This window comes from Anser anser, assembly GCF_964211835.1.
Source record: "Anser anser genome assembly, chromosome: 7".
NCBI lineage: Eukaryota > Metazoa > Chordata > Aves > Anseriformes > Anatidae > Anser > Anser anser.
Genome location: NC_139727.1, coordinates 37,672,832 through 37,691,414, shown reverse-complemented (window position 1 = coordinate 37,691,414; position 18,583 = coordinate 37,672,832). Strand labels below are relative to the sequence as shown.

The 18,583-nt window shown below is 43.2% G+C and overlaps 1 protein-coding gene across 2 annotated transcripts in view; it reads right to left on the bottom strand.

Moving 5' to 3' along the window:
• Positions 1 to 3,073: 3,073 nt before the first annotated feature.
• Positions 3,074 to 18,583, bottom strand: part of LOC310902675 (uncharacterized protein) — a 36,925-nt gene continuing 21,415 nt past the window's right edge. Inside the window, exons 5-7 of one of the 2 annotated variants that reach the window (XM_083844568.1) lie at positions 9,906 to 10,037; positions 8,246 to 8,326; positions 3,074 to 6,950 (exon numbers count right to left, since the gene is read on the bottom strand). In XM_083844568.1, coding sequence (XP_083700694.1) covers positions 6,940 to 6,950; positions 8,246 to 8,326; positions 9,906 to 10,037 — 224 coding nt within the window. In that variant the 3' untranslated portion in view covers positions 3,074 to 6,939. Of the gene's footprint in view, positions 8,327 to 9,905; positions 10,038 to 18,583 lie in introns of both variants that reach the window. The other variant, XM_083844567.1, reaches the window with a different exon arrangement.

Genomic DNA, 18,583 nt, shown 5'->3' with positions numbered 1-18,583 from the left:
TCCTTTAGGGTTGGGAAAAAAGTCACAAGACTTTCTTTTTGGGTGCAGGATGAACGGACGTTCTATCCAGCGCCTTTTCTGTGCTTGACATGCATGGACAAGAGTAATGGGAAAGTGGGAACCCACCCTGATAGAAACAATTGTTCTGGTGTGATTGTAAGTGATTGCTTTAAAAGCTGCGCACAATTTGTCTTTACTTCTCCGGCAACTCCCCTGAGGTTAATTAGTGCAATATTTTTTGTTAATCTTGTGGCAGGGAGGAAATTTGGAAGAGATAGCCAGTAGTGACCTCAAGTTCATAGGTTCTCAAAAAAAAAAAATAAAAAAAAAAAAGAAAGAAGCTGAAAATAACTTCCTTTAAACCAAAACATACCGTTTTCCTCATTCTTTTTGTCTGAGTTGGAAAGTCACATTTGACAACTGTTGATCAAGACGACAAATCTTGGAAATAGTTTGTCATAAATATCACATTGAACCTGAAAAGAAGCCACCTTAGGATATTGATGCTAAAGCATTTACATGGGAGGAGAACACAGACTGAATGAAGTGAGATTTTTCACAATTTCAAGGCTGATAAATAAGGAAAACACAGCACAATGAAGTATCTCCCAGCTAGCATCTGAGAAAAACAGGTTAAAAATAAATCATATGCAGATAAATACAGAGATGCTAACTACAGGAGGCTGTTACTGGGCCTTTGTAACTGTTGGCTGCAACAGGAAAAATCACAACATAGAGGCAACGTTTTAACACCATGCTGATTCAGCCCAACTACTGAAATTATCAAGTATTTTTAGAAGGCATTTTGCACCACAAGTAGCCCATTAGAAGTAAGGTATTTGCAATGATGCCAGCTAACAAAGCCAGACTTGAGCCTATTCTTAGGGGGCTAAGTTATCAGATGTGCATCCAAGGGATGCTTCTGGGGAATGCCCTGGCTGAAGTTTGGGCAATGAGAAGTCGCGACGGTCACCTCTGATTCTAGACCCATATGCTCCACTTACCACAAAAGCTCAGAAGAAACTATGAAATCTATAGAAATGACCCTCAAAGCATTTCAGAATGTCAGAGTTAAATGCTGAATTTTAACATTTTTGGCTTAACCAGAATTGGATCTTTTCTCCCCAGAGAGCCTCTCTTGATATCTATCCCCATGCAGTTTTCATACAGATGGTGGGGAACCGTGCTGGCTCTGTCTATGGCTGGGGAGAATCCAAGACAAGAGGTGCCCAGCATCTTGTTTAATGCAGCTTTTTTCGCACCGGTGGGAATACCAGCAGTCTGGTAGCTCTGTTCATTTTCAGAAAAAAAAAAAAAAACCACACATTTTTTGCAGTGTTCCTTTTCTTGTTTTTCTACTGTCTGCAAATACATTTGTGTCTCAGTAGGGGTTAGTTCATGCGCACTCACAACGTCGGGGTCTGCAGAGCCTACTCGGCTGATGATCAAAGGATGCAGTTTTGGAGACCAGCCACTCTTCTGCCTCTGGGCTTGTCCTCTCCAAGTTCACAGTCTTGCTGGTCATTTAAAGGCAAACATCCAAATTCACCACCTTTTTGTGATGAATTATGCACTTATTTATGCATAGACTGCTGCAAAGATAAGACTGTGTGATAACACTTTATTAAAATCTATTAGCTTGCTGGGATCCTACTGCAGACAGTAAGGGGTGATCATATGGGATGTTGTGAGTTAAAACCGGCAATTCTCTTGAAAATATCCTGTAGAAAACAGTCTTTCAGTCCCTGCAGAGGCAAGGAAAACCCCACTACTTCCAGCATTTCCCAAAAGACTTTCTGGTTATTAGCAAAGATGCAAGAATTTTTAAATAGGTCAGCATGGTTCACATTCAAAATGCCAAGTGATGGAGACACGTAATTGACCTGAAGATTAAAGCTGAAAACCCTCATTCCCCCAGTGCCCAGAAGGTTACAGAGGGAGCACCAGAGTGCTTTCACCATTGGGAAGGCCAAGGGGGAATATTGAAAGTATTTGTTTTCCTCCATTGGTAATTACTGCCTTTGGAGTTTCCATTTAAGAAGGCAATTTCAGAATGGAGGATTTTGAATAGCACGTGGAACCATAACACTGGGTAACATTATTTAATTGCAGAGCCGTAACAATGCCCTGTGTTTCAGCAGCCTTAAAATGTAAGTCTTAGTTCAGTAACCTTTAAGATTTGTTATTCTTTGCCTTATCACTGAGTCGTAACATTGTTGAGGTGGTTATCTCTAAGAGGTTTAAATTTCTAATCTATTAAAGTAATTTTAGCAATTTATTATTTCTAGGCCATTGAGGAAAGGTTAAAATGAAAATTACACTGGAGGGAATAAGTTCTGTTCCAAGTAGAGGTTGAAAACATCTCAGCTGTAGAAAGCAGTAAGGTTTCAGGGGAAGAAGCACTTATCAAGGGAAATGAAATGACTGATAACTATTGATTAAAGCAGCTTGAGTGAGGCAATGTGAAAGGATTTTTTCCCCCAGTAATGTAACAGGGAATTTGCAATGCATGATTTAGACAGCTTCTACCTCGGAGGTGCTTTTGCACATCTGAGTTAGACTTTTAGCACTATATTACAAGAACGGAAAATTTCATTTTCGGGAGTACACAGAAAGACCAGCATCCATCTCTGCACAGCCATCCACCCAATTTAAATAAATCTACATGGTGCAGGAGAAGCTATGAATACTGATGTTTGGGAGCAGCAGTGAGCCCAGAGATTCTCAAGTCCTAAGACCTTGTGGGTGCCAGCTGGACAAATCACCTTCACAATTTAAATTTGTGATGGGCAGAAGAGGCAATGCTCTACTTTGGCCACGTTGAGCGTCATTTGGTCGTGGCTTAATGACTGCTCAATGCCTGTTGCAGCACTGGCATTTTGGTCATTGCTCATCGCTCATGTGTTTCTCTCCTCCTGCCTCACAGCCCATGGCCTTGCTCACTGCTGAGCTTTGAGGGATCCAAGTGCATCTGGGTTTCTGCCATGCCCTGCAAGTGAGACCAACTTGAGGGAACAAAAATCATTTGTCTCTCTGTGCAGAAACAGCAGCAGCAGGAAAACCTTTAAAAAAAAAACCCTAGCCCTTAATGCTAGCTGTGTTTGTTTTATTTTATTTTATTTTTGTACAATATCAGCAGTTGATTTTATTAATTTTTTACAGCACTGTTGGGAAATTTAATAGTGCTATAAAATCTAGTATAAAAACCCTGTAATTGTCTTATCTCTTCAAATTAAATGCATACTCTGGGAATTTTGAAAATAGAGACTATCAACTGGATAGGCCCATTACTATGAATAATTTCCCTCTTAAACAAATACTGAGTCCTGACACAATAGACAATAGCCCTCCTGATTTGTTTGGGGGTGAATATGCCAAGGCTCGCTAAAAGGGGTGTTTTGTTCATTGACCCCTGTCTGCTGAGGGCTTCTTTTGAGCTGCCACGTGTGCAGAGCAAATTGCAAAGCACCATGGACTCTTGTCCGCTGTGTGATTGCACAGCAAGTTGTTTGAAAACAAATAATTCAGTCATTTAATGTATTTTCACATAGTAAAACTGTGTAGTCCTTGGTACGGATGAATGGCACGTTCAGTAAAAGGAACAACCCGCCTGGGGCCACTGGAGGTAAGTCTCCAGGAGGTGGTGGCACGGCAGGTTTTATGGGAGGGCACAGACTTTTAAGGCACAGAGTCACAATTTAAGCAGAGGAAAGAGGAAAATTGATGCTTTCCATCAGCCCAGGACCAAACACTCAAAACCATGCTTTTCCCGATGGCTTCTAGAAGGTCATTGCTCTCCCCATCAGCTGGGCCCAGCTTTATCCCATTGTGCCCCCAGCCCAATGCCCCAGCTCAGGGCTTGCAGCCACCATGGCATCCAGCTTCTTCAGCTCACCAAGGCTGGGTTTTCCTTGTTGATCATGTCCCCATTAAGGTCTTCTTACTTTTGATATATATATATTTTTTTTTTTTGGTAAGGAGAATGTGACTTTGCAGGCAGTGACTATAATGAGGAGTTTTTGCCTTCAGGGATCATCTCTACCACTGACAGAAATTGCAGGATGGATATGTTTTATGTTCCTCTGCATAAAGAAGAATGTAAAAAAGAATGAGAGCACCGAATCTGGCACGGAGTTTCCGCCTTCCTTCCTTGATCAGATGGCTTCCCAGGCTTCCCATGCGGGGCTGGTGCCAGGGTGCTGTGCTGTGGGCAGGAACTGCAATCCCTGTTCAAGGACGTGGAGCCAACAGGTGACACGTTGTGTGTTCAAAGAGGACATCCAACACTCATCCCATAGCCTCCAGGCATTATTCTAAAGCCCCTGCAAAATACCTTTGTCCCAAAAAAGCACCAGATGGAAATGGATTTTTTTTTTTAACCTAATTGTGTGAATGGCAGGGGTGCTACTCATCGTCCTCCACCCCCCCGCGTGCTGAGCACCCGACGGCAGGCACACGCTGCATGTTTTATTTCCAGAACGAAAGACGCCATCTGCAGCGTAGCCCCCTGTTTATGTCTGCTGTATCTCTGCAGACTGAAAACTGTTGTGTGTGTCAAAGCAGAGCCTCTCCAGTTGATGAACTTTTTCTTTTATTTATTTTTTTTTCTTACAGGGATGACTCACATAATAGTGCAGAGAGAAAGTCATTTCCAATCACAGGGCTATTTCTGAAAGTGTGCTTGGCACCAGTGTGGAAATCTTGGCTAAAGGTGGTTGGTTGTAGTGGCATACACAATACCCAAAGGCAGAAGTCCTGATGAATTTCTGACAGAGGAGGCTGGGAGATAATTCATCCGGCAGCTTGAGAAGGACTCTGCACCTCTCTTCCAGATAATTGAACTTTAATTTATTTAAATTTAATGGGAAACCATATGGAGAGGAACAGAAAGCTAATTTAAAGCAGTGCTCAAAGCAATCAATATGTTAACAGATTCCTTCAACTTTTCACACTTGGTTGCTGAAAAATGCTTAAAATGTATGTTTTTTTTATCTGGTATTATGAAAACACAGGGTTTCTGGCATGTTGTAATCAAAACTCAAGAGCCAAAATGAGCCTCTGTTGTGAAAATGAAAATATAATTTGAAAGCACAGATCTTATTAGAAGTGAAAATAACAACTAAGATATCTTTTATCAAAAACCACACATCTCTGAAGTCTCCTAAAAAGACAAGTATAAATCCTAGAGGGTTCAAATTGCTGGCCTTCATATGGCGCAGAATAAAACCAATAAAATAGTTGTGTGAATTGCATTAACATACTGAAATTGGCAGCAAAAATCCAGCAAAGAACCCTTGAATGTAAATGGAGTAAATACAGATTATGGAAGGAGAACACAAAATTACCAAGTATGCACAGTAAGGATGAAAGAAAAACTTTTATCAATTTTCATATTTTCCTTACACTTTTGGTCCACCTCAAGATCAATTCTTTTCATACTGAGTTTTGAAAAGCAACTTTCAATAGATTTTCAGGGGCAGGATATCTAATACCGTGCTTCTGCTCTTAGATGTTGATCTTGTAACACTGATCCTCTTGCGTCCCATGTTCAGATGATTATATTTTTTTGCTCACAGCAAGGTACTAATTGATTTAATTCTGTTATATATTAAACAAATTGTAGACATCTTAATATCTGAGAAAATAAGAAACATTCTCAGATTTTATCTAATAAAAATATAATGGTTTAGTAATGTCAGTGAGCTGTCAGTTTATATACGTAGTTTGTAATTTATGTTAAGGCTTCATCTATGCAAGGCTTGAAGAGTACAAGCTGTACAGGGAAGCAAAGCCTGTACTTTCCTAAAGTTTATTAACTTGGGATTGTTAAGAAGGCTGGAAGCTGAAAAGAGCAGATACTCCCTGCAATGAACTTTCAGCAACCCTTACAAAGTCTTATGGAAATTCTATAAATAGTTTTCAGTCTAACCTCACTCAGGGCAGGTCTGACTTCTCTGTGGCTTTTAAAAAAAATAAAAAAATTCTAAGCAACATTTTGGACATTACTTTTTGTAAGCAAATGTTCCTGCAGCCTTTTTCATTATCTGAGGCCTGGAATTCATTTCAGATTTGCCAAGTCCTCTCCCAGAAACTTAGTGAAGTGATACAGCTCCACGGAGATTAATAGCTCCAAAGGAAAAGGATAAAATAATGTCTACAGTAGGTTTTTATTTTTATTTTTTATATTTTATTTTATTTTTTATATTTTAATAATGTAAGACTATGTTCCTTCTATTTCTTTGCAACTTTTCTCCTTGGATTTTTTCTATGCTGGGATAGTCTTGACTATAGGGCAATGGATAATTAAAGTTCCTGTGTCCTGTAAATACTGTTTATTTCTTGCAAGATCAACATAATAGTAAAACTCCTGGATACCAAGTGAAAATGAAAGACTCTTTTAAATAAAATACATCATAAAACTGATGTAATTAAGATGTTTGTCTTCCAGTGGCTAGTCTGCTGGAAGCAATTCACCTACAGTGTAATGCAGAGGAGCTGGAAATTACACTTTCTGTGAGCTTCTTAAGGCTTCATGAAAAAAAAAAACTGTTATGATCAGTAAAAATTGTTATGGCCAGGCCTTAAAGCCAGCATCCTGAAGGAAGAGGACGAAGCCCATGTCTGCGTCCCAGGATGCCCGCAGCAGCTGAGCAGTTGGGGTGTGCGATGCCCATTTGACAACCAGCATGGACCTCCCTCCCTCCCTGGCAGGGCTCTAGGGCAGTGCTGGAGGGGTGCACGTTCCTGAGCTCAGGTCTGGTGGCTGGGATGACTTTGATCTTCTGCAAACTGCACCTTCTGCTTCCTGAAGAGATTTCTGAATGCAAGTGGGGGTGGCATCTCACCACTCCCAGCGTCCCAGCTCAAAGTGTGAGCAGCCTCTGCTGATTTGGAAGAAGTCAAGAAAAACCCCTCAAGTCAAAAAGTTCTTGTGGTCTGTCAGGCAATCACTGGGAGGTCAGAAGAACCGAATTAATTAATGGCATAAATACGGTGCAATCAAATTCATTAACAGTTACTCAGCAAATCTCCTTTCAACCTCTCACAGGGAAAACCACCCTTCAGGGCCTTTAATTACTAACTTGAGGATTCCTTCTGTTCTGTTACCAGCTGCCACCCAGAGAGCTGCCAAGATCCATCTTTAAACAGTTTAGGTTCCTTCCTCAACCATGGGGTCTGAGGGAGGGTTTCAGAATTTCAGCACAGTGGTTAGAAACCCAATTCCACCCTCAAATGTATTCAAGACCTATATATATATCCATTTCATCTTGTACTACCCTTCCACTTAAATAATTCTGGTTATCCCTAGACGATTTTTATAGAAAATTATTCTAGCCTTCTCAGTCTTTAATCTCCTGACTTTCTCTGTGATACCTGAGCAGATAAGTTGGTTAAGCCACTGGCTTTGGCTGCAAGCTATAAATCACTCTGCTGATTTTCCTTTACACTCTTCCTTCCAGAAAGCGGTTCTGTTAGGCCAATGCCCACTTACACTACCCTCCTAAACTAGCTGGGATTATGGTTTCTGGGGAAAATGAAGGGAAGTGGTAAGGGATAATCAGTGAGAGGACATTGCTTTATTTGCTAGGCAGAAGCTCCATGGCAGTAATGGTGATGACTTCATTAAATTAATATTGTAACTAGCTTAAATTATGAAATGCAGAGCTACAGAAAGGAGCAGGCAATAAGAGGATTTTAAACAATTAACATGGGATGTCCAAGGCTTGCTCATAGGGTAAACTGGTATTTGTATTTTTAATTGGTGAGTAGTGAGGTTGCTTCTTTTATTGACTTGAGGCTTTCTGTTAGGGGCCTACATCCAAACATTGGCCTGTCCAGTAATTTAAGACACTCATCTCTGGAAATTGTTTCACAGCAGGAACATCATTAATTATAATTTGTGATTGTCACTGAAGTGTTTTGAAATACTATAGGTCTCCTGCCTGTTATTTTTAGCCCTCCTCTCAGCTCAGCTGTGTAAGCGTGCCAGTGGCTGTGGCACTTGGCATGGAGAAAGTACCAGGGTAGGGCAGATGTGGAGCCACACATCGCCCTGAAGGCTAAACTCCCCTGGGAGATTCCTGCTTTCCTGTGAAGCAGCAACTCCTGGAGGTGAGATGGGACTCAGCTGGAGATGGGCCACGTGCTACATCTCTGCTCTTCCCACCTTTCTTTCGAGCATCATGTTTGTGGGGGCTCGTGCTCCCTGCAGCCAGGGAAACAGCTGCCAAGCAACCCTCCTCACCTTCCTCTTCATCCTTGTCCTCATCCTCTGCAGGTGGGGTTTGATCACCCCTGCACTCCATTAAAGCGGGATTTGTTTTATCTGCAAAGCAAGATCACGTAATGACATGCAGACACTGCTATTTTGTACTTGAGACCTGATGAAGACAGCTTCTGGTTTAAAATATAAATTAGCAACTTCTCTCTAAAGATGAGCCCAAAAGATCATTGAAAAGAAAATCCCAAACCTCTAGTCCAAAGTATCATGGGGCTTGTCTATAATTACGTAGCTTAAAAGAAAATGCTAAACATAGCAATGTTAAACCACACACAGTATGGGATCTCCTTTCCCAAAATCACAACCAGGGCTGTGGTTAGCTCTCCAGGCATTTGTTCAGAGGCAGGGCTAGCAGCAGAGCCTGCATCTTGTACGTGTGGTCATAGCACCATGATGTGAGCCCAAGGGAAGGATGTCCAAGACTGAAGTGACATTTTGTGCAAACAGGAGGATGCCTGGGGATTCTGGGGGGACATGCTGGAGAGAGGAAGGGATAAAGAAGCTTTGACTCCTGCTTGCAGGCTGTGTGCAGCACCTGAGACCCATGCACCTCGAGGTGTGGAGCTGTAGCAAAGCAGTCTGACCTGCCTGAGTGTCTCCAGAGGGGCCCCCAAATAGTCTAAGTTTAGTAAAAACACTAAAGTCTCTCCAGACTCACTCAAAAGGTATGGATGACATCATGTAATGCTGCTAGTGACTTCCTTAAACCACACATGGGATTAGAAAAAGTTTATGTGTATGTACTCCTGCGTTATGTATCAGAAGTAGAGCATGTGCAAATCTCATTTACAAACTGAAAGCAACACGATGCCCCGACACACCAGGTCTCACCAGGGCTGTGCCATTTCTTTATGCTCAGGTCTGCTTTCCCATAAAGTACGTCTGACACAGGCTCTTTAATATCCTAAAGACCAGTGGTGCACATTATTAATGTATTGAAGATATGATACCAGAAATTTCCATTTATACAGCAGTGTCTGTAATTTACTTAATTAAAACAAAGAACGCAACATAAGAAGTAGCACTAATGAATGGCTCCCCTCACCTTTTACAACCAAGAACCATCCATCACTTACAGAGGAAGCTGGTTTTTCAGCTGACTTCACCCTTTATTAGAATTTATTATTTTTTCTTTCCATGGCAGAAAGTCTTTTCTGGTTCCCAAGGCACAGTTCAGGATGTACAAATCAAGCAGTACAGAAAAACATCAGTTGTCTGTTGACTGGAATAAGGAGTGTTGCTGCCATGTGCCTTCACCTGAGAAATGCACTTATCTGGAAAATATTGCTGCAGTTTTGCAGAGCCCAACACCTGGAAATCCCAGCCCTGACTGACCCTCCATCTACGACATTGGTTGGATGGCCTGCAAGGAGCAAATCCTTTTCTCCTGCAGGATTTCCCTCCCGTCTTCTGAACCTTCAGTCTCACCTGGTCCTCATCCCCACCCCCATCTGCACTCCTTACCAAGCTGTCTGGAAATAGAAATAACAGCGGTCCCTCTAGACTTCTCCAATCTCTGTGGAAAGATTGGTTGGTTCACTGTGATTCACTGTTGTTATTTTCTTTTCTTTTCTTTTTTTTTTTTTTTCCCTTCCTCAGCATGGGTGTACGTGTTAGACATTACCTGGCACAGAGACAGGCGAGGAAGGAGAAGGGGTTGGGCTGTGGGTGTGAAGCTGGAGCAGGCTGGAACTCGCTGTACACGGTATATGGACAGTGTCCGTTCCTGGGGCTTGCCCTTCAGATACTTCTGGTCCTATGGGAGAAAAGTGAGAAGAAATAAAAATCCTGTTGTCTCAGATTGACATGTTTTCAAACCATTCTCATTGAACTTTCTGGGGATAACCTTGCCAAGCAGAGCACCTGTCCTCAAAACAGGCAGCCAAGGTGAAGCAACGCTCTCTAACAAAAATGATAGGAGTGATGGGTTCATCGGCAGAGGAAACTGGAGATCATGGCATCCCCCTCCCTGTTTAACAAAGAAACCTCCTTCTACCTCCTTTTGTTCTTCAGTCTCTATCCATGCTACCTCAGACTCACAGGCTCCTAATATATTTCCCGTCACATAGCTCCTAGCCCTCGTTTTATGGATGGGGAGTGAATCGCAGAGAGAGAGATCCGTCCTGTGAGACCTGTGGGGATCGCTTTGCAGACCTGGATGTGGGTGACATGCTGAAGACAGAGAGCAGGGAATCAGACCTGGGCTTTCAAAGTCCCTGTGACCACTGCCACAGACGTGGCAGATCAGAAATATTCCATTCATCACGGGGCAGACTTTTACAGAATAAACATTCAGCTGCAGCTTTCTGCAGCACCGGGAGCTCCACGTCTCCCTGCTAGCATCTGCGTAATATTTTAATCTTTTTTCCATCGTCCATTGTGTATTTTGTTCCTACACCCTTTTGATCCTAAGTGTTAAAAATGGGCTGACACGGGTAGTCCTATATCCCTTGCCTGTGCGGACTGGCTGCTTCCAAAGGTCTCCCCATGGCTGTAACTTTTCCATCGCTCTTCGAAATACCAGAGTCCTTCACAGCCCTTGGTTTCTGCAGAAAGAGGCCGGTTCTTGTAATACACAGCAAGAAATTCCTGTGGTGGTGTTTCAAAGTGCCAGCACATGTGGACTGCTCTCTGGGTACATATTTTTACTGTTTCCATTTCAGCATGATTTAAGGCTGTGGGGAAAATAGTTACAAAGGGGCTAAAAACAAAACCCCAAGCTCTCCGAGATGGCTGAGGTCGGGCAGCTTAATTTCGTACTTAGCAATCACGATCTGCAGTGAGATAATTAGACTCAAAAGTCAAAAGAAAAGAGACAGATGTTTTCAAACCTGTTCAGCATAGATTCTGCCTTTGATTGTGACAATTTAGCATATGAAATAAAACTATCTATAGTTGGAACTGGAGTTTAATTTCTGAGGAAAAAAAAATCTGCTTCCTCAGAGGAAGCTATCTTGGAAAGGAACAAATAGCTTGTGAAAACTAGCAAGATAAAAGGCACAGTTAAGTCAAAAATTAATGAGTTTTGCCCTTTGTAGAGCTTAAGCCCCAGCTACAACAGAAAGGCCATTGGAGTATATGATAAACTATTACTGCACACAAAGATAAGAATAAAAACTGTCCTTTTGATCTGTTTCCATAATAACAGTAACTTTGAGAAACAAAAGAAGTGCATAGGACATCTCTGTCTACCAAAGACTTTAAAAGACTACATATGGAAAAATCATGATACTTGCAGTTTTTGAGTTGAATTTTCCAAATTTTTGTTTTAATACTGGGCTAGAATGAAGTCGACAATGACAGTTCAAGTTACACCGGCTGAAGATTTTCTCCCATTTGATTTTTTTTGTGGACCTCAGCTCTAGCTTTCAGAAAGCAACCAAACAGATTGCAGGAGGATCGAGGAAGAAAAAAGATAATTATGCGAGCAGAAACTAATTAGGATTCTAGAGTATTGGAAAGACCAAGTGCACACAGACTGTGAAAGGTCAGGTAACTAAGAAACAGTCCAATTAAATTTACTTTCCCCTTCGGCTTTCCAAGGAAACCTCCACAGCCACAGAACATTTCAGACCCAAAGGAAAATGGAAATATTAGATTCACTTTAGAGAAAGTTTTTTTAAGTGTTTTCTCAAGAGCACTGGTATATGGCTGTAAACTACACATAACTTTGAACTGCAAGAGTAGAAATCAGTAGAAATGCAGCACACATAGCAATTATCTGATTACCCGTCCTTACGTGGACATGTAACAAAAACAGAGCTGCTCAGAGTCCACTCTGTGGCTGACCTTTCATACTGCAGAGCTGTAATCCAATAACTTCCAATATTTAATGTGAAACGTGTGGTCATGAATAAAATCTCTCTGGACTGGTCAGGAAGAGGAATGACTTTAACTCTGCCAAGAGGAAAGAAGTTACCATGTTCAGAAATCTTTACTACATTATCAGGCTGGCCCTGAGCAAACTGCTGAGGGAACCAGCCATGCCACAAGTGGTGGCTGTTGGTGGCAGAGCTCACCCCCTGGCCACCGGGCGCTGGTGTGAATGATCTCCATGCATGTGAGCTGTATTAATCACTTCCCAGTTGGGGTCATTGGCTGGGGAAACTTAATCCATTGGTTCATGGTAGAATCACATATTATGATATGATTTCCCTTCTAATAACATCTGTATTTCAGAGACAATTCATATTCAATATCTTTTTTTCTTGATAAAATATTCTACTGAGCAGTTTCTGCATATGTTCAAAGTTACATAGAAGGATTTTTGTAATAAACTGTTGCACAATAACATAAAAATTTATTAGAGCTACAATTAACCTGGATAGTTCAAAGTCCTCAAGCAATTTTTCCCAAATTGTTCCTATTCTCCAGCTTCCCTTTCATAAAGTAACTGATTTCTATGTACAGGCTAGCAAAGTCCATCTGAGGGCCAACTCATTCCCTAAGCAAAACTGATCCACATCTTAATCTAGCTGCTTCTGTATATGTTCTACTGCTGAAATTTGTCTTTTTGTAGGTTTGTACCATCAAGGCTTTCAGTCACTCTTCTCCTCATCTTTTTGTTCCTCTCTTCTCATGGTTTCCTACCAGCCACAACAATCTCCCTTGTGAATGTTCAGTGCACCCATGGTCTCATTGCCTGTGTGCTCTCAGTCTCATCACTCTCAATGCAGCTTCTCATGAGCAGGCACAGGTGTCTTACCCTTGTCTCGGAATGTCTTTATTACGAAATTGCCCTCAGTGCTTGGATAAGCTAAAAGTATTAACCTTTTGCTAATGTTATCTTGTTTAATGATGAAGCCCCCAGATCCCTAGCAAAACTGAGCATTGTTCCTACTACAGCAGAATGTAGGTGGCACACCCTATGGATCACTGCAGCTCCCAGATCAAAGATGGCCAAAAAAGATTGGTGGATGATAATTCTTTCTTCATATATAGCTGAAAGAAACCATGCAAATAGAGCAAAGTTGCTCTTTAAGGCTTGCAAATAAGCCTTTTACAACCTGAATCATAGAACAAAACAAAACAAAAAAATCTGCAGAGGATGTTCTCTTTAGATCTTTGAAAAAAAGCATTTTATGAAAATATATTGCTACTGATGTTTATGCAGTTCTCTGCTTTTACAAACAAAGTTCCCTTCTGCTTTTCTTAGATATTGAGATCAATACTGATTTTTTTCCAGAGTCTGAGGGATTGAATTTGCTCTTTTATGGGTATTTCTTTGCTGTTCTTCAAACTGATATCTGCTCACCTTATTTGGTTGGAGGGTGTAACTTACCTGTGAGGTAGGAGGGATTTATCCTTATTTTTCAAGGAGGATGTCTGAGTTTCAGAGATTGACTTACCTAAGGTCACTCAGTGTTACAGAAACAGGTACAGAAGCAGATTCAGACCACTTGTTGTCCAAACCTATATTGAAACTGTTAGATGTCTTTCCTGGGAGCAGCAACTGGATTATATCTGCAGGATATCCTGTTTTATTATGGGCTAATTGACACAGAAAAATATTTTCAGAGAAAATTAATCTTTAACAAATTAATAAAATGAAAAGTTGATTTAAAAAATACTTCTGACTTTAATCATAGTAGGAGATGAAGAAGACACTCTGGCTTCTTCTGAAAAATCTTGTTTTCCTGTAGTTTGAACCACAACAGAATTCAGATCTTGCAGGAATACAGCAAGAGATTAAGTATGTCTTATTTATATGTCATTTATTATAATAAATACTTTTTAAATGCTTGCAAAGTCCTGTCTTCCTAACCATCTGCTTCCAAACAGAATCCACACAAAATGCTACTTCAGTTATTTAGATAAATGTATGTAGGTGCTTTCTAGCTTTTGCGGGTCTTACAGGCAAAAAATAATTAGATGAAAAAGCGTCCCAATTTGATTAGGATGAAAATAAAATCTCTCTATATTCTGTTATTTGGAAGAATGCATTGAAACGTGGCTCACCATCAGACACAGGAGAGTGTCATTTCTGATAGTCTGAATCTTTCAGTGCAATATAATAAATTTACATTTACTTAATGCAAGGCTATACAGAAATATTCTTAGTAATACTACTGGGCTGAAAGTTCTGATATTCCAAACTCCAGGGGACAAAGACATCCTTAATGTACGCTTTGAGGCTTTGGTGTGTAGGGACAAAGCAAACACAATGGGTTGCACACAAGTGAAAACAACCCGTGTCTAATTTAGCTTCAGATGTGAAACATTTATTTGTATTTAAACTCATCCTTTAAGCTCTCCATACAATTGAAGGAGAGAAATTTCTCCCCTGGGCTGTTCCCACCATCCTTATCTCCCACTGAAGCCTAAACCTGAACTCTTTGGTGAGTGTTGGTCACCTGAAGTAGGAGAGAAATTTGTCCTTGCCAGGGGCCGAAGAGCATGAAGAGAGGCTGGACAGCTAACACCAGGACCGTCTGGCCCAGTTTTTAATTTCCTGACCATTGACACCATGGAATGTCACCGTGCTGTAGCAGGTGGCCTGGATGAGACCTCAAGGATTCACTAAGAACAAAAGCTGGCCCACTGGGGCATCGTGTATATTGAAAACGCAGAAGAGCAGAGGTGCTGAAAGCCTCAGGATCCCTGATACTGTCCTGTGAGGGCTCTGGTTTAGCGACAGAGAGATGCAAGGAGGCCATCTCACCTCAGGCATGACTCACTTGGTGGGGATTTTCCATCATTTATCGGCAGTCCTGGCTATCGGGGGAGGTCCCGGTTGACTGGCGGCTAGCCAATGTGACGCCCATCTATAAGAAGGGCCGGAGGGCAGACCCGGGGAACTATAGGCCTGTCAGTTTGACCTCAGTGCCGGGGAAGCTCATGGAGCAGATTATCTTGAGGGTCATCACGCGGCACTTGCAGGGCAAGCAGGCGATCAGGCCCAGTCAGCATGGGTTTATGAAAGGCAGGTCCTGCTTGACGAACCTGATCTCCTTCTATGACCAAGTGACGCGCTTGGTGGATGAGGGAAAGGCTGTGGACGTGGTCTACCTTGACCTCAGTAAGGCTTTTGACACCGTTCCCCACAACATTCTCCTCGAGAAACTGGCTGCTCGGGGCTTGGACTGGCGTACGCTTCGCTGGGTTAGAAACTGGCTGGATGGCCGGGCCCAGAGAGTTGTGGTGAATGGAGTCAAATCTGGTTGGAGGCCGGTCACTAGTGGAGTCCCCCAGGGCTCGGTACTGGGGCCGGTCCTCTTTAATATCTTTATTGATGATCTGGATGAGGGCGTCCAGTGCACCCTCAGTAAGTTTGCAGACGACACCAAGCTAAGTGCGTGTGTCGATCTGCTCGAGGGCAGGAAGGCTCTGCAGGAGGATCTGGATAGGCTGGAGCGATGGGCTGAGGTCAACTGCATGAAGTTCAACAAGGCCAAGTGCCGGGTCCTGCACCTGGGCTGCAACAACCCCAAGCAGAGCTACAGGCTGGGAGATGAGTGGCTGGAAAGCTGCCTGGCCGAGAAGGACCTGGGAGTATTGGTGGATAGTCGGCTGAATATGAGCCAGCAGTGTGCTCAGGTGGCCAAGAAGGCCAACGGCATCCTGGCCTGTATAAGAAGCAGTGTGGCCAGCAGGTCGAGGGAAGTGATTGTGCCCCTGTACTCGGCTCTGGTGAGGCCGCACCTCGAGTACTGTTTTCAGTTTTGGGCCCCTCGCTACAGGAAGGACATGGACGTGCTCGAGCGAGTCCAGAGAAGGGCGACCAAGCTGGTGAGGGGTCTGGAGAACAAGTCTTACGAGGAGCGGCTGAGGGAGCTGGGCTTGTTCAGCCTGGAGAAGAGGAGGCTCAGGGGCGACCTCATCGCTCTCTACAGTTACCTGAAAGGAGGCTGTAGAGAGGTGGGGGTTGGTCTATTCTCCCACGTGCCTAGTGACAGGACGAGGGGGAATGGGCTAAAGTTGCGACAGGGGAGTTTTAGGTTGGATGTTAGGAAGTACTTCTTTACCGAAAGGGTTATTAAGCATTGGAACGGGCTGCCCAGGGAGGTGGTGGAGTCACCATCCCTGGAGGTCTTTAAAAGACGTTTAGATGTAGAGCTTAGGGATATGGTTTAGTGGAGTACTTAGTGTTAGGTCGGAGGTTGGACTCGATGATCTTGAGGTCTCTTCCAACCTAGAGAAATCTGTGAATCTGTGAATCTGTGGATGGTGCCAGCAGGACCTTTGCTCAAAGCGGGGCCAGTGACTGCGGTGGCGGAGGTTGTGTGGGCGGTGGGTGCGTAGTCGATAAGATCCCCGGGTCACATGCAGCCAGGAGCGAGCAGCTGGACAAAAATGGCTTTTCCGGGGACTGGGTTATGCAATTTGTTCTTGTGATGATGAGGGTTCGGCTGTGACGTGGGGAAGCAGATGCAAGAGAGGGCTCATCACAGGAAGTCTGCGCAGTCCCCAGGGGATAAGCTGTTACCGGGGGAGTTGTTATCGTAAGAGACGAACAAAAAGCCACAAATCCAAACCAATGTTCCTACGCTGCCTGGGTGCAGGGGGATATGTTGTGCTCATCTGCTTGGAGAACTGCAATCCCAAAGTTTAGCTCCTCTAGCACTCACCGCCTAGCAGGCAAACGAGAAGGAGCAGCATGAAATGTGAGCGGCCTCGCTTCTCTGCCCATCTGTGTCTTCTCCTTTTTATGCTCATGCATATTAGCATCTAACATCTCTGAACTTAATTCTCACTGTACTTCTTCTCCAGCCCAGATTTGACCTCTTCTTGCATGGCAATAGTTTGTTCATAAAAATTGCTCTTCCTAGCCATCTAGCCAGTTCCTTATTCAGGCAGCTGCTCTTCTCTTTTCTCACCCCCCCCACCAAAAAAAAACAAAACAAAAAAAAAACCAAAAAAAAAACCAACTCTCAGACTGTGTGTAATGGCAGAAAACTTTTCAGTTCCACATTTTACTTTCATGTATATCAGTGCCTTCGGTGCCTTCTCTAGGAAAAGGGGACATGGGGGACACTGCAGAGCCTCTAACCTTCATGGGATCACCCAGACTATCCAACAGATAAGTGGGCTATCCAGTCCTTCCATTTGGAATTCAAACTGGACTCCTATTTTGAGAAACTTTGGTTCCTTCCTCCCCAGAATGATCCCCACATGGGGTCCCCAGTTTTGGGTACTACATTGCAAAGACACCACAGATCAGAGGCCGTGATTGCCTCTGGAGGTTGCAAATACCACAGGAGAGGCATAGCTGAGATTGGGTGTTGATTCAGGCAAGCAGGAAAGAAAAAAAAAGAAAACCAGTTAAAAACATAAAGTCCCTGGGAAACAGCTCAGATTTTTAGACATCATTGATTTGATTTTTTAATCTCTTTTTCCAGTCTGAAAAATCCTCCAAATGAGGAGTGTGTCTCAGGCAAACACAGACATCACATAGCCCCCCCCACCACTGTGCAGCAAGGCCCAGGACAGCTGAAGGCTGTGGACATGTGAGCTGTGCTTTGGCCAGGAATCACTCTCAGTCTCTTTCTGAATACCCTTTGCTACACCACAGACACCATGATCAGTGCAAACAGCATGTGTTTTGGCAAAAGTGGAGTAATTCCTGCAAAACAGATATTAAATATACTTCTCAGCTAACACAGAGTGCTGTCAGCACCCATCAAGGTAATGAGGAGGGAAGACGTAAGGAGATGGCACTGGGCTCCGTAGCATTATTCGCAGTTAATTGGGTAGCAGGAGTCCAAGCTCAAGGCTGGATCCTTAGTTTTTAAAGAGGTGCATGGAGAATTAAGCATTAATAGGGATGGGAGTCATCATGAAGCAAAACAAAAAGCCTCGTGTCCCCCTATGAAAATGTAAGTTTAAGTACAGCAGCTGCCAGCAGAGAGATAATTGGGTGCACTCCTGGCCTTCTCTGCAGAGCCTACCCTGCAGCCAGCCCTTAAAAGCCATCTCCCAGTGAAGAAGAGTGCCTGCCTCATATTAAGCTGTTTAAATGGTGCACTGTAATTATGCTTACAGATGTTTTAAGAGTAGGTAAGTAGGAAACTGCAGGTCTTTAATTATAGGTCAGCCTGCAGACAGTGTGCTTGGCTCGACTGAAAGCAAAGCCTCTGCTGCCTGGGGCGACCTTGGAAAGTGCCTGGGCAGGAGCTGGAGCTGGTTCCCTCCTGGCTTTCGGCTTCCCATGGCAAACACAGCTTACCACGGGCACATCCAGCTCCCAGAGCTTCCCATGGCAAACACAGGACACAACAGCAGTCCCTGCCTGATCGGGGGAGAGGCACTGAAATAAGGCTGGGTTTTCCCAGCCCAGCCCCAGAGCTCCCTGAACTGGGTGCC